The 15,179-nt window shown below is 41.0% G+C and overlaps 1 protein-coding gene across 1 annotated transcript in view; it reads left to right on the forward strand.

Moving 5' to 3' along the window:
- LAMA3 (laminin subunit alpha 3) overlaps positions 1-15,179 on the forward strand; it is a 124,112-nt gene that overhangs the window by 76,561 nt on the left and 32,372 nt on the right. Inside the window, exons 39-43 of the mRNA XM_075706040.1 lie at positions 1,567-1,668; positions 2,742-2,825; positions 3,808-4,038; positions 9,089-9,202; positions 13,664-13,773. Of these exons, the coding sequence (XP_075562155.1) occupies positions 1,567-1,668; positions 2,742-2,825; positions 3,808-4,038; positions 9,089-9,202; positions 13,664-13,773 (641 nt within the window). The remainder of the gene's footprint in view (positions 1-1,566; positions 1,669-2,741; positions 2,826-3,807; positions 4,039-9,088; positions 9,203-13,663; positions 13,774-15,179) is intronic.

A 15,179-nucleotide genomic window follows, 5' to 3' on the forward strand; every position in this document is an offset into this window, starting at 1 on the left:
TTTCCATTATCTTAAACCTTTTGACTAGTTCCACTGGAACATTAATATTTATCAGAGTATATTTCCTTTCCTCTCTCTACCTTTTGTTTATGAAGTTAAAAGGGAATCAAATCCATAGCACTGCAGAAACTAACAGTCATTGAGAAATTCTGATCACATCATCCCCATTTTCTGCTCTGGTGTATTTTAACATTCTATTAATGTTAGAAAATAAATACTGTACATGTAGAATACAGAGGGTAGTTTATAACACGAGTATTTTTCCATTTAAAAAAAAAAAATCATTAAAAAAGCAGTAACATAACAGCCTGTCATATGGTGCAGTCCTAAAATGTGTGTTAAACAGGAAATTAGCTCTAATTTGAATTATCTTGTATTTTTGGAAAAAAAAAATTATACAGGGTTGTTTTGATTGTGCTGGCAAAATATAGCCAATGTTCTAAATGATGGTTTTGAAAATGCAATTGGCTAAAGATAATAGCATTAATTACGGCCCTGCGAGCCGAGAAACAAATTTAGTACCAAGATGTCTGTGTTTTGTTTGTAATTCATCAACGTACATGGGAGGGTGTAGAGCAAAGGCTGGTGCTTACCTGCAGAACACCAAAACCTAACAAAGGTGTCTTCCTCCCATATCAAAACCAAGCGTAAGCCATAAGGGCAACCAGCAAGGGGTGCAACACAAAGTAGCATATCTGTGGCAAAACACCTGATTTCACCTAATACCCACAAACCTTCCTTCTAGGCTCTTCTTGGAACAAACACTGTCTAGGCTGTGCCTGGAGCTTCTTTTCCTCTCAGTATGTTTTGAACTGAGTCACTCATACACAACCCAGGGAAGCTGTTGGTCAGATGGTTCAAACATGCTTGCCTAAGTCTTTGTTTTGGGCAGCAGTGTACGCATTCAGTTGGGTTTGAGGCCACCTGTGGTCACCTATAGTTGAGCCAAAGGAAGTGTTGTTTCAGCTCAACCCGTAGCAATGGTCTGTTTGCAGCAGAGCTGATACCAGCTGATATCAGTAGATGTCCTCTCCTCCAGGAGGTGGAACAAAGAATTCCCAATTAGATTCATATTTGTAGTAAGGTTAGAAAATGCTGGCCTATGAAAGCCACCTTTAAACATGCGTAGTCTGACTTCTTTTTATCCATGGCTGTTCATGGGCTTCACTGCCACTTTCATTGTCAGTCTGACATCTGCTCCTGATGGGCCAAATATGTTCAGTAGAGTCTGGGGAAGAACAATGTTTATGTGAGCATTTGATTTCCCCATGACCACAGATGGTATGATCCCAGGTATGAAAAAAAAAAAAAAACCCAAAACAATGCAGGTAACCTTCCAGAGAACAGTAACAGGTACTGCTCAAAAAGTGATGTCACATACACAAAGTAAACAACATTTAAAGCAATTTCTTCCAAGCAACATACATTTTCATATTTGGACTAAAGAACAAAGAGTAAATATATTATTTACAGTGCTGGAAAATGGGATAAACTTGAATACAAAGTTATATTAATATCAAGCACTAGTGCAGTAAAGTACCTCTGGTCTTGTGCATTTTGTTATAGCTTTCTTCATACGGTGGCTTCCTAAGTTACCAAGTGAAATCGTTTGGCTTACCTAGTGAGGGCATGGTTCTTCTGGATAAGAAACCTGATATACTACTAACAGTAAGTTTTGAATTTCTTTTTTTCCTTTCAAGCATTAACAATATCATGATTTTTTTCTGTTACCTGACAACTATGGCAAATTTTGCTCCTATAGTGTGCTTAACTTTTATAGCAACTTGCTGCATTTCTATAAAAGTGATTTTACTGCATTTTGCTCAAAGCTATCAGCACACCTAACTCTGTTGCCAAAGTAACATATTATTAAGTGTAACTGACTTGAGAGCAAATAAAAAGATAAACCAGAATTTTCTCTGTAAAATGCACCTGTGGAAAAAAATTAATTAATGCCTTGCACACTTGTCAACTATAGCCTCAACTCCACAAAATATGCCCTGGATTCCATGTGTAATTAATCTCATTTTCTGTGAGAATTTTCTTCAGCATAAAATTAAGCATAATTATAAGGCTTCAAGGGACTGAAGTAAAAATGCATTTTAGGTTAACATTTTTTTAATTTAACCACTTTAGGGCCAAAATTGTAATCTTTTCCTGTTTGTTGAAATTACCAGGGGAGTGGATTTGTTTCTTCAGACAGTCAGAAACACTAATTCAGTATTCTAGGATTCTCATTGGGAAACATGCCTCATAAAGTACTCCAGGAGTACCCAAAGTGCACCAGGATGTCAGGTCAAATTGTGTTCCTCAGTCCAATATTAATCTTATTCACCTCCTCATGCCAGCCACAAATTTCCAAGGCAAGCTCTAAAGATGATATCAGGAGGCAGCTCCTTTTCTAACAAGAAAAGGCAGCAAAGGAGTGTTTGAAAATGCAAAAATGCTTTTACTCAAAAGTAATAACTAGTTCCTGTTGGTAAGCAGTAATTTAATTCTCTTGGTGTTTTATTTGAAAGCAAGGTTATTAATAGGCAAAAGCCATGAAAACCCTGCTGACGCTAGAACACAGTGCTTGCTACACCACTTCACTGACAAAATGGCATACAGTTTTCCTGGTATTACTTCATTTTTATCCCTCAAAGAACAGGATTAATGTGATTCACCAAATTTTATTGCATTTGAACACTTTACCATAAAAAGTAGTGAAACGGCAATGTTATATCCTCATTCTCATGTAGGGTCAGCAAATGAAAGTTGTTTACATGGATCCCAACAACCCACTGCCTGACCGTCAATATTACGGCCGTGTGCAGCTAGTTGAGGTAAGAAATGTAAATGGAATGGCCTTCCCTTTTCTTCCCAGTGGCACATAAAAAATAGTCGGGTAATATGTGGAGGAATACCAAATACTTGATAATGTTAATGAAGATAAACTTAAATACTGTAGACCTTAAATATAAACAGCATTTTTTCTCTCTTTACTGCCACATTGAACCTAGGTTCTGGTTCATGCCACCTAATTTTAGCACCTCTAAGTTAGGCATCTTGTCCAATTTAGCCCTTAGCACTCCCCCCAGGGCCAGGGGAGTAATACTGAATCCGTCATCCATGGAAGATGATTCATCGCAGCCCCGGACTGTACTTAATAGGGATGGAATGAAGTGTTATCTGTTTTCCCTTGTGTGAATGAAGTGTTATCTGTTTTCCCTTGTGTCTAGGTACCTAGTTTCGAATGGCTGTCCAACATTTAGGCAGGTAAAGTTAGCGGGGATTATTCCTACCTTAAATCTGTGTTCAGAAGGTCAAACCAGGTTATTTCCGTCTCATGTACAGGCAAAAAAGATAATGTTTCTTCATGCTAGATTCCATTTTCAGTAATGCTGTGTCTATTAGTAGCAAGAAAGCATGTGAAGGCAGCCCTCAAAGATTATATTTGTAGGACTTCACTTACTCTTAGAAATAAAAGCATTGTCCTCCACCCTTTTATGGTTTGGTGGGTGATACCTCGAAGAAATCTGGATGACTGAAGAAGAACCAGTAGGCTTCACTTTTCAATACCTCAAAGCCATATGTACCTTGCAAAGTAAAGGGTACATCTCTTTTTATGCCTTTATTATTCCTTTTCCCACCTATCCTGTGTTTATGTTCATTATATTTATTTTCCTGACCCGTATTTCACTCCACACCAATTGGCACTACAGGGGTCTGTTCCATGGGGTTTTTATCCCTTTTTCTGTCATCCATTGCAGATACTCTTTTTAAGAAGCAGCCAGGCTGTGCTCATTTTGTACCCTTAATGTGCAGGGAAACTTCAGGCATGCCAGCAGCAATAACCTTGTATCCAGAGAAGAACTGATGATAATCCTGTCTAGACTAGATGGCTTATACATCAGAGGCCTTTACTTCACGGAGACTCAGCGATTAACCCTTGGTGAGGTTGGGCTGGAAGAAGCCACCAGCGCAGGAAGCGGCAGCGTTGCATACAGTGTAGAGACATGCTCCTGCCCTCCGGAGTATGCGGGTGACTCATGTCAGGTAGGAAGCGTTTGCCTCCATACTGTACCATTATCTTCTGTCTTGCCTGCAGCTATACATACTGGTTTAGTTAGAGGAACAGGCTAAAGTAATTAAACGTGCTTCTTGTAAGCGTGTGCACTTTCGATGGCTCAAATACTTTCACTGTCTAAGGAGTACTGTAGGGTTATTCAACTCGTGATTGCTTTTGTGGAGCTGTGAATGTCATTTTACATGTGTAAGGCACTATAATGAAGAACCGCTGTGATGCCCTATGAGAGGCTGAATAATCTCGGTCGATACTTACTTTAATGGAGAGAGGGTCAGAGTTGACTTGATCAAAGTCTGTGAGATGCTACACAGTAGAGAAGATTCCTGGCATTCCTTATTTTAGCAATAGTCCAAGATACCTGAACCTAGATAATTCTGGATAATTTCCTATTTTCACAGAACAACTAACGCTTTTCCTATTTTTATAGGAAAATGTTTGAAAGCTGAAGTTAACATACTTGCAAAAAAATATTTGGAGATATTTTTGAAAGCTAATGTAAACATTGCAAAGTAATACTGTTACCTGCAGAATGGTGAAATCCTAGCTGCAGTTGTATGTCCTGTCCATGATGCTGCTCCTGTAGGTATAATTCTTTTGGTTGTCACTTTGCTTAGCTTAGAGCTTGACTGTTCCCATGTGTAAGCACCCAAGGCAGCAGAATAAAGTACCGGAGAGATAAGCGGTGTACAAAGTGCATAAAATATGAGGAATTATTCTCTCAGAAAATGGTTGAGGGTTACCATAAAGAAGCAATTTCTGTACTAACCTTGCAAACGTTTTTGAAATGAGAAAGAAAGAATAGACCAGAGCAGCTGCAGAGAGACTGAACAAAACAACATCTATGGCTGTTTTACGTCCACTGCTCAGGGCAGCTCTTCATCATCTGTCGAATACCATTTTGGAAATATTTCTGGAAACTTATTTTTTCGCACATTTGATGTTCTGTGCCACACGCAAATTGATGAGCATTGACTGAAATTCCTACTACCATCCCATTGCTTTCAACATACTGCCTTTATAAATGAAGGTGTTGGGTTTTTTTATATAACCTAGTGGAAATACATAGCCAGAGGAAGTGATCAAGACACTCATCTGGGTAGTTCGTACGCCCTGTATGTTTATGCAGCATTACTCAGGCAGTGATTTACTGCTCTAATCACCTAGCTCTGTCTGGCTGCCTTGGGTGGGGAGGAGGTGATGCCTGCCACACCCTGACTTAGGTATATATTGAGCTACAGGAACTGCGGGGTTACTTGTTAACCTCAGGAACGGTAATGTGTGCTGTACAACTTGACTCACGTATAAAGTTTAAAGGTGGGGCCCGTCACAGCGCAGAGCCTCATTAGTCTGAGTCAGAAGCTGGAGAAGAAGGGAGAGTATAAGAGAACGGGCGAGCGCCGAAAGGATAGCACCGTATGTTCACAGTGGAGCTAAAGTGAAATGATGGCCCAAGCGCAGAGGCTGAGGAATGTAGGATGGCTGGTTGTCACGTTCGTAGCCCTGGGGCGATGTCTAGCACAAGGCATGCAACAGAGGCTGTCGTACCCTCACCTTCAGGAGAGGAGTCAGCAGAAACAAGTTCAAAGCGATTTTTACCTCAGACAGGTAATTTGTTCGTTTTCCCTTCCTCGCTTGCTTCCTTCTTTCTCTTTGTTTTTAAATGAACTAACCTGATAACAGCTTCTAAATTACTTAATATAAAAGTAATAAGAAGGCTAATGTTCTTATATCTCTAAGTACTTTGCTAACAAAAGCGTGTGCCAGAAGTTTCTTTTAAATCCTTGTTAACTTGAAAACAGTCAGCCTGAACTCCTAAGCTCTTGAAAGTGCTTACAGCTTTATCTTCGTATGGAATCAATTTTTCAGTATCACAAATGCTGCTTGGAAAACAAAGTGCCCACATACTCCAAATGTGTTGTTTTAAAGACGGCATAAATAGAAAAACAAAAAGCTGCTTAGATTTTTTTCCAAATGCACTTAGGTATATTTTTAAAATGAGTGATTCATTTTGCTCTCCAAAAAGAGACTTTCAGTAAACAGAATTTGTATGCATTAGAGCCTATATTTTACTTAGTCATGCTGTTTAATGTATTTCAGGCTCTGGTTTCTTCAGAAGCTGTGTATGTTGGCTCCCTGTTGTTCAGGGAACATATTCACCCTTTTAAAAATGTATCTGAAAAATTTCAAGTGCCTATTCTAAATTCAGTCCCTGCTCACGCTGAAGTCAATATTAAAAGCTGTTGATGATATTAGTATCCGGCATACTTTTTTTTTTTCCATTTGTCCCGCATGTAAAGAAGGCAAAGGCGCCACTAGCAACTGTTGTTTAAACAGCAATAACTCAATATTCCTGGGATCTGCTTTGGAAGAAGTGATTCCCCCCCCCCCGGTAGTTACATGCTTGATAAATTCACTGCTTAATCCTGTCCCGGCATAAATACCTACACCTCAAACCACTGGAACATGATTTGAGACACTGTCCTGCAAACCCTTTGCTCTTCAGATTACTCCCATCAGTCTTGAAGGTGCAATTGCTATGAGAAAAGATTTATGGCTTTAAAGTTCAACTGTCACTCATTTTCTGAATGTCATTGGGGCCAGCCCCTAATGGTGAAGGCACAGGTGAGGTACAGATGCAGATATAGAAGTACATTGCCGGAGGCAGGAACTTGGGAGGTGTTTGCTTTGTGGGGAGCACTGCTTTTTCCCCGCTTCTACGCAGCCTCTGATCTTCCCTTGCACCACACCAGCTTAGTTACTAGTGAAAAGGAGCTAGGGAATAGAAGGGCTAGACTTATGTCTGGTCATTTTTGGTGTGGTTGGTGTGCGAGGAGGATGGTGAGCAGAGAAGGTGGGCATGAATTTTTTAATTGGTCTGTATACAGGAAGGCTCCATGCCCAGGCAGAATTCCTTATACTTTCCCTACCCTTGTGCTTTCCCTGCCCACGCCAAGCAAGAACCTGGTTTTAACATTTTAGTTATTACCTTCCTGGTGTAGGCTAACAAACTTCATGTCTCTTGCTTCATTCATAATCTTCCTCTGGTTCAGCTCCCTATTTAAACCTGACTTTGATATGACAGGCTGTGCTTCTGCTCCTGTACCCTCAATAGCTGAACATTCTTCACACGCTTTCTGGGTCTCCAGGACAAGCCTGTACTTAGAAATTATACTGCTGTGTGTTTTGTTATATCACCAACTCTGTGTAAGCATAGCTTTGTATAGCTCTAGGTAGACATTGTGGAAGTCATGATGAGTTAATGTAAGACATATCTCATTGAAGTATTTCCAAGGAATACACCGTAGTTCAATGAGTATCAAGATTTCATATAAACACTAGCTAATATGTGAGATTTCCATATGTTCATAGAATCACAGAATATCACGTTGGAAGGGACCTCAAGGATCATCTGGTCCAACCTTTCTTGGCAAAAGCACAGTCTAGGCAAGATGGCCCGGCACCCTGTCCAGCTGAATCTTAAAAGTATCCAATGTTGGGGAATCCACCACTTCCCTGGGGAAATTATTCCAATGGTGGATTGTTCTCATTGTGAAAAATTTTCCTCTTGTGTCCAATCGGAGTCTCACCAGAATTAACTTGTACCCATTACCCCTCCTCTTTTCCATGTGACTCCTTGTAAAAAGGGAGTCTCCATCTTCTTTGTAGCCACCCTTTAAATGCTGGAATGCGGTGATAATGTCTCCCCTAAGCCTTCTTTTCTCAAGGCTGAACAAACCTTGTTTTCTCAGCCTTTTCTCATATGGCAGGCTTCCCAGTCCTTTGATCATCTTTGTCGCCCCTCTCTGGGCCCTCTCCAGCCTGTCCACATCTTTTTTGTATAGCGGGTACCAAAACCGAACACAGTATTCCAAGTGTGGCCTGACAAGTGCTGAGTAGAGTGGGATAATGACTTCTTTATCTCTGCTGGTGATGCTCTTGGTGATGCAATCCAGCAACCTGCTGGCTTGCTTTGCCACAGCAGCACACTCTTCGCTCATATTGAGCTTGTTGTCCACCAGGACCCCCAGGTTCCATTCCACAGAGCTGCTCCCCAGGCAGGTAGATCCCATCCTGTGCTGCACTCCTGGATTATGTTTTCCCAGGTGCAAGACCTTACATTTGTTTTATTTGTTAATATAAATTGTTATATTATATTATCTTGTTAACCCACTCTTCCAAGCCTATCCAGGCCTTCCTGCAGGGCGGCTCTCACTTCTAAATTGTCTGCTTCCCCACTCAGTTTGGTATCATTGGCAAATTTTATCAGGGTACACTTGATCCCATCATCCAGATCACTTATGAAGATACTAATCTTCATTATTGGTTGCCAGTTTGAAAAGGAGCTATTTACCACCACCCTCTGGGTGCAGCCTACCAGCCAGTTCCCCACCCACTTGTCTAGACCGTAACACATCAGTTTCTCTAGGAGGAGGCTGTGGGAAACCGTATTGAAAGCCTTGGAGAAATCCAGGTAGACAGTGTCCACCACTCGCCCCACATGAACAATGGCAGGTTACTTTGTCATAGAAGGCGACCAGGTTTGTCAAGCACAATTTGTCCTTGTCCTTGTCCTTGTCCTGGCTTTTCTCAATCACATGCTTCATTTGAGTTGTGATAGCCCCCAGGAGGGTTCTTCTTTGAGAAGACTGTAGTATGAATCTGTATCCAAATCTTTTTCTGTGTTTAAGTCATATTCTACACCTTTGTACATAGCCAGAGGAAATGTGTTTTGCTCAGAGGTTAGAGTCAAATGGATGAAATCCCCGCTACCACGAAGCGTAGAGCACAGGGTTCAGACGCTTAGGCTGAAACTTCATCATCTCCATTCTTCATTGCCATTTGTTGTGTTAAAATACTTACTATTTAAGCAATAGTATGGACTTAGAAGAGCTTGCCAGGAAATGTACACCTCCACTACTCCTTGTAAATGGCAAACAATTTTAAAATAGCCTTCCCCATAACCTGTAAAACTTTCCACCAACACTCACTATTTTTTTTTTCTCTCTGCTTACTGTCTAGGAATGTGGCCTTGGATTTTACCGTGAGAATAAAGGGCTATTTACTGGACGCTGTGTCCCCTGCAACTGCAATGGAAATTCAAACAGGTGTCAAGATGGTACTGGAAAATGTATGGTAAGTAAATACTAACTTTCAAGAAATTAATTTGGAAAAAAGGAGAAAAAAATTTACCTTACAGCTGTATGCACTATAAACTATTGTTAAATTCCTAGCAACTAAAAATAATCCTTGCATGTCTCATTCTCTGTATCTTGTACTGTTAATGAGCATAAGTTGCATACACTTACATGTATGCTTAATGTAGTTGTGGGTGATTAGAATAATTTGGGTCCTTGGTTTTGTTTTCCTCTTTCCCCTATACTTTTTGTTACCTCATCGTACAAAAAGTCACCAAATTAGCACATATGTAAGTATTTGCAGTTATTTATAATAAATATGGGGTCTTATCCTGGCATATGCAGTCCTTAGTTTTATACATATACACTAGGGTTTGTCGACGCTGACAAATAGTGCATTCATGCATAACATAGTCTTTTCATGCATAACATAGTCTTTGCAGTATTGCTTGTTTAATCGGCATCAGTAAATCTCCACTAATCTTAATTTACAGCTAGATGGATTAAAAAATACTGCAGTAAATAAGGTGAGATAAAGGGGATAGAAGTTAGATTAATTAGAAAATTTCAGCTGTTACAGAAGATATAGTGGGGCAGATTTTGCTCCCTGGCCCACCGTGTTGAACATAAAGCAGCCTCATGGGAGTGGATCAGCCCTCGTAGCAATGCAAGTGTGACATTTGGCTGACTGTGCTTGGATCCCTGACGCTTCTTTGAACAGTTTGTTCTGAAAAATTCCCACTTAAAAACTTTTCACTAATTTTTCACTTACTGTGTAAACAAGAACCTTGCCAACATCTTTCCTGGTCTGTCTTCTCTGTTATTTCTTCCTTGTTCGTGCTGCATCTGTTCTGCCTGCGGTGCATTCCTGCGCGTTATGTCATTCCCCCCCCCCCCCCGACTTTGTCTCAACCAACCCTCTTGCTTTAATGGAAACTATAAACCAATTCAGCACTTTCTGGGGGATGACTTACAGGCTGCTGCTTTGGAGGGGCAGGGCAGGCTGTGACAGGAAAATGCTGTAGCAGAGCTATAAAGATGAGGAAGTTTTACTTCAGATGAAAATTATAAAGGGGGAAAAAAAAAGCAAATTTCACTTTTACCTCCTGAAGTATGTTCTTTAGGTTTCTCTTTGTCCCCTCCTTGTCACAGCTGGATTAACTTTGAAATGGATAGAGTTAAATCAACACTTGGCCCTGGGACAAAATTTAGGGCAAGCAAAGTCCTCCAGGATAACATGGAAAAAAATGAAAGCCCAGAGGGCCTGTATTTCCATCATGAGCCTCCACCTAATAAGGAGCAAGTTTGTTTCTCTGTAGAGGAGCCATGGGACAAAGACCTACAGTGGTGCAGAGAAGACAAGGAAGCTTCCCAATGCAGAGTCGTCAGGTGTCATATCCAAAGTGCAAAGCTTGCTCACTTGGCCTCCTTCTTCCTGCTCACCTGGAGCACTGGACTCCAGCACCTTCACATCTCAGCTTCTCTCCAGTGATAGTCTCCAGAGAAGGCTTTGTGAGGCTAAGCCCAGGCTGACTCCTCTGTGGCAGCAGTGCAATCGTCCCCAGCTCAGGCGATAGCTATCCTGCTGTGTGCTGGTGGACGGAGAGGGGTGCGTTGCTGCGCCGCTGAAAGTGGAGGAGAAGAGAGTGCAGGAGGAGGTGGAGAAGGCAGAAGAACTGGTTCTCATGTGTGGGGAAAAGCCGGCCCTCTGCCATTAATCATGCTTTGTGTCCTCATGGTCCCTGCCCTTCCTCCTGAAAGGCATGTTCCCCCAGCAGCAGCATGGTGCTAAGACTTGCTCATCCCATGATGTGTTGTTTCATGTCTAACACCATGTACATAGGTGTTTCTGTTGTGCCCCGACACACTCTACTCTGGCTTCCTTGTACCATATGGGCGCATATGGAGTCATAGAATCATAGAATCGTTTAGGTTGGAAAAGACCTTTAAGATCATCCAGTCCAACCATTAACCTACACTACCAAGTCTACTCTAAGCCAATCAAGGGTAGACTGGACTAAACCATGTCCCCAAGTGCCACATCTACCCGTTTTTTGAACACTTCCAGGGATGGGGACTCCACCACCTCTCTGGGCAGCCTGTTCCAATGCTTGACCACCCTTTCCGTAAAGAAATTTTTCCTAATTTCCAACCTAAACCTCCCCTGGCGCAGCTTAAGCCCATTTCCTCTCGTCCCATCGCTAACTACTTGGGAGAAGAGACCAACACCCACCTCACTACAACCTCCTTTCAGGGAGTTGTAGAGAGCGATAAGGTCTCCCCTCAGCCTCCTCTTCTCCAGGCTAAACAACCCCAGTTCCCTCAGCCGCTCCTCATAAGGCCTGTGCTCCAGACCCTTCACCAGCTTCGTTGCCCTTCTCTGAACATGCTCCAGCACCTCAATGTCTTTCTTGTATTGAGGGGCCCAAAACTGGACACAGTATTCCAGGTGCGGCCTCACCAGTGCTGAGTACAGGGGGACAATCACCTCCCTGCTCCTGCTGGCCACACCATTCCTGACACAAGCCAGGATGCCGTTGGCCTTCTTGGCCGCCTGGGCACAGCCCAGTCAGCTGAGAGTCTTCCTTTCGGAGTTTGCAGTACCTGATGGTTTGGAGATGCTGTGACTCCAGGGGTATCTCTAGCCCTCTGAAACTTGAAGGAAGACCCATGAGGGAATTGCTGCTCTGGCTTCATTCCAACATGCCTTGGCAGCACTGGATTATGTTCTCCAGTCCTTCTACGACATGTAGCTAGAGGAACAGCATGGCACATTCAGAGTGGCTTATATGTGAAATATCTTAAACTTTCTTTGGCAATTATGGATTTGCTTCCGTATCTATAGACAGAGTGAGCGAAACAAAAGCCAGGAAATAAACTTGGGGGGGTGGAGAGGAGGTTGCTCCAAGATGAAACCCACACAAATATTTTTAAATACCTCTCTTTTACTCTTTTTGCAGTTTAATTTATTCTTCAGGATTATAAAACTTTACAGTAATTATTCAGAAACAGTCTGAATTTTCCATGAGCTTTTTGCAGGAATATATGCATCAGCTTTTATATAGGATGAGTTTTAAAATGGTTCCTTTTGCAAATATAGTGTCTTCGTATTACTTTATTTTCCCCTAGTTAAAAGGCCCATATGTGAACTGAAGCTTTTCCTGTTCTTTCGCAGAATCTTTCACAACTGAGCCACAAATTTAGTTCTTTAACCAAAATGGAAATAAATTAGGGTTTACTACGTGCAGAGTCTGAGGGAAGGGCTGTTGATGTGGTTGAGGGAATCTGGGTGTGAAGAAATGTGGAGGAGTATGGAGTCTAAGAGGAGATGGCAAAGGCAAAACTGTTTCTCATTTGTAGGGAAAAATGCCCCTCTGCTGCAAAACATGGTAGTAGGGCCTTCAACCATAGCCCTAAGCCATCAAAGTCCATGAAATGGGAGTGCAGTCTGCTCAGTGACTGCTTCCAGCCAATTTCCCACCTTCTTTTTCCATCTTTCTCTCTATTAGTACACCCTCAGCTCTGTGGGACACTGGATCAGCCTGTCACACATTGAAGAAAACAGTTTTAGAACTTGGGAGCTCTAATGCCTCTTGAGTGCTGGTCACATGGAATTGTTACAGCTGCTCAAAAATGTATTTGAACAACTTCTATTTTAAATTAGCAGTGCTTTAGGTAATGCAAAAGAAACTTGCTCATCCACTCCCCATAATGTATAAATGTAGAATCATAGAATCATTTAGGTTGGAAAAGGCCTTTAAGATCACCGAGTCCGAATGTGTCTGACAATTAGACAGCACAAGGACTAAGAATGTTTCTAAAATAAGGTATAATTCCCAACAATTTTATCATGGAAAAAGTGGCTCAGTTGTATCATTTTCATTTGTTTTCCTAGCCTTTGCTTTTCATTATTTATTCCAGTTACCCCAGATAAATACAAATTACATATACACCAGAGAAAGTACATGAAATGAAATTCTGATCTGAATCTACTAAGAGAAATACTTTTTATATTAATTTCCTGGGATTTTTTTAAGAATGTACTTGGCCTCAATTAATTGCATGCTTTTAAATGATACCTGCTTTCTAATTAGTGTTAAAATGCAAAAGCTAAAGATCCATTTAAACATAGTGTTTTTTAATCAAAATATCAAGACATAGAGAATGCATTGATGGAATGTTCCTTAACAAACTATGCATCTGACTGAATTTCTTTAAAAATATGGTTATTTACCTGTTGCTTTTCCACAGTAGTGAGCAAATTGTGCTTTCTACAATTAGACAATGACTGGAATCAATCTATCCTGGTTGTGAAGGCAGTTTGGCAGTAAATGCTTCATTATTTGAAAGGGAAAGAACATACCCTCTGAGTAGATTGGCTATAATTTTTTTTTAATAATAATGAAGCCATATTGAGTGGTAAAGCACTGTTAACTGTCTGTCTTATTTCCTTTTTAAGAACTGTCAGTATAATACTGCTGGGGAGAAATGTGAGCGCTGTAAAGATGGTTATTTTGGAGATGCCACTCAAGGTTCCTGTCGGGTGTGTCCTTGCCCTTACACAAACAGGTACAGTAAAAGGTCATGAGTAGTCAAGCAGAGGGTAAAGGAGAGGGGAAAAAGAAAAAAAAGAAAAAAAAAAACCAACCAAAAACCAGCCCAAAACCCTGCTACCATAGGAGGATAATGATCTTTTTCTGTATTCTTGTATCCCTTAGCACGGTGGGGCATCAGACCCATTTGAGGCGTGTTAGACCAGCAGCAACTTGGTGCTCTGTCTCATGGCATTGCCGTTTTTAATAGGCTGAGTATTCCAATTCTCACTCAGTTCCTGAATCACAAAGGCACGCTGCTCATCGCCTGGGGGAGCCCCAGGCAACTGTAATGGGCTTATGTACAAAACCACCAGTAACTCCTTCATAGTGAGAAATATAGGATGGAAGTCTTTTCCCTTACTGGGCATATCTCCAGAATCTTTCTTGTGTACTGAAATGCAGGATATAAGTTATCTTTCATCTCACCTTTAACACCATTACTCTGGCTAGGAGATAAGTGACAACGATGAAACAAGCCTTTTATATGAATTCAGAAAATTTAATAAGGTGCAAAAATAATATAAAAACATTAAAGCTCTTAAGCACATATCTAGATTTCTGAAAGAATATGGTTGCTCTTCAGGTGGAAGCTCCGAGCTAGAAGAAATTAAATTTCCTTCGATCTAATAAGGTCGCCAGGCTTTTACAATTGGGCAGTAAATTGCATTTTAAATGCATGGTATGTTTAGCCACGTTGTTTGTCATCATTGGTCAGTTCTGAAATGTGAAATGTGTTAAATAATTTTTTTTTAAAAAAAAAAAACCCAAACCTATAAATTAATAAAGGCACCACATAGTATTTACCAGGTGCATTAACAAACACCAAGTAGCCTTAAGTAAGAGATTTCCGCTAGCAGACAATAGACAGGTTTTTCATTTATCAGAGGACTCTCTGATACATATGTTTTTGACATCTTTGGCCTCTTCTGCAGGTGCTTGCCTAAGGCTGACAACATATTTTTAGTCATCTTTTGCTTTAAGAGAGCTGAAATACCTAGGGAGACCATAAAACTGTGCAGTTTCGTATCTGCACATTAGGGTGGTAAATACCATTCCTGACATAAGAAAGGCACTCCACCTGGCATTATTGGAGTTGACAATTTTCCACCTAATCAAATTATATGTAATTCTTAGTGCAGACATCTGTCTTTGATACACAGACTTGCTTCATCCAACTGTTTATAGCTTAAAAAATGGAAATAGCGAACATAGCCTATCCCCGCTTCACTCCCTGCCTTCTCCTTACCAAACATCAGCCAAATAATGGTTTTCTTCCCCGTAGAAATGTGAATCTAGATGAGTCTGCTAGAAAGAGCAGACAAAAGTGTTCATTGTGTTAACCAGATATACTCTAGAGCTCCCCAAAATGGTGCACAACTC

Source organism: Pelecanus crispus, chromosome 2 (genome assembly GCF_030463565.1).
Source record: "Pelecanus crispus isolate bPelCri1 chromosome 2, bPelCri1.pri, whole genome shotgun sequence".
NCBI classification, from domain to species: Eukaryota; Metazoa; Chordata; class Aves; order Pelecaniformes; family Pelecanidae; genus Pelecanus; species Pelecanus crispus.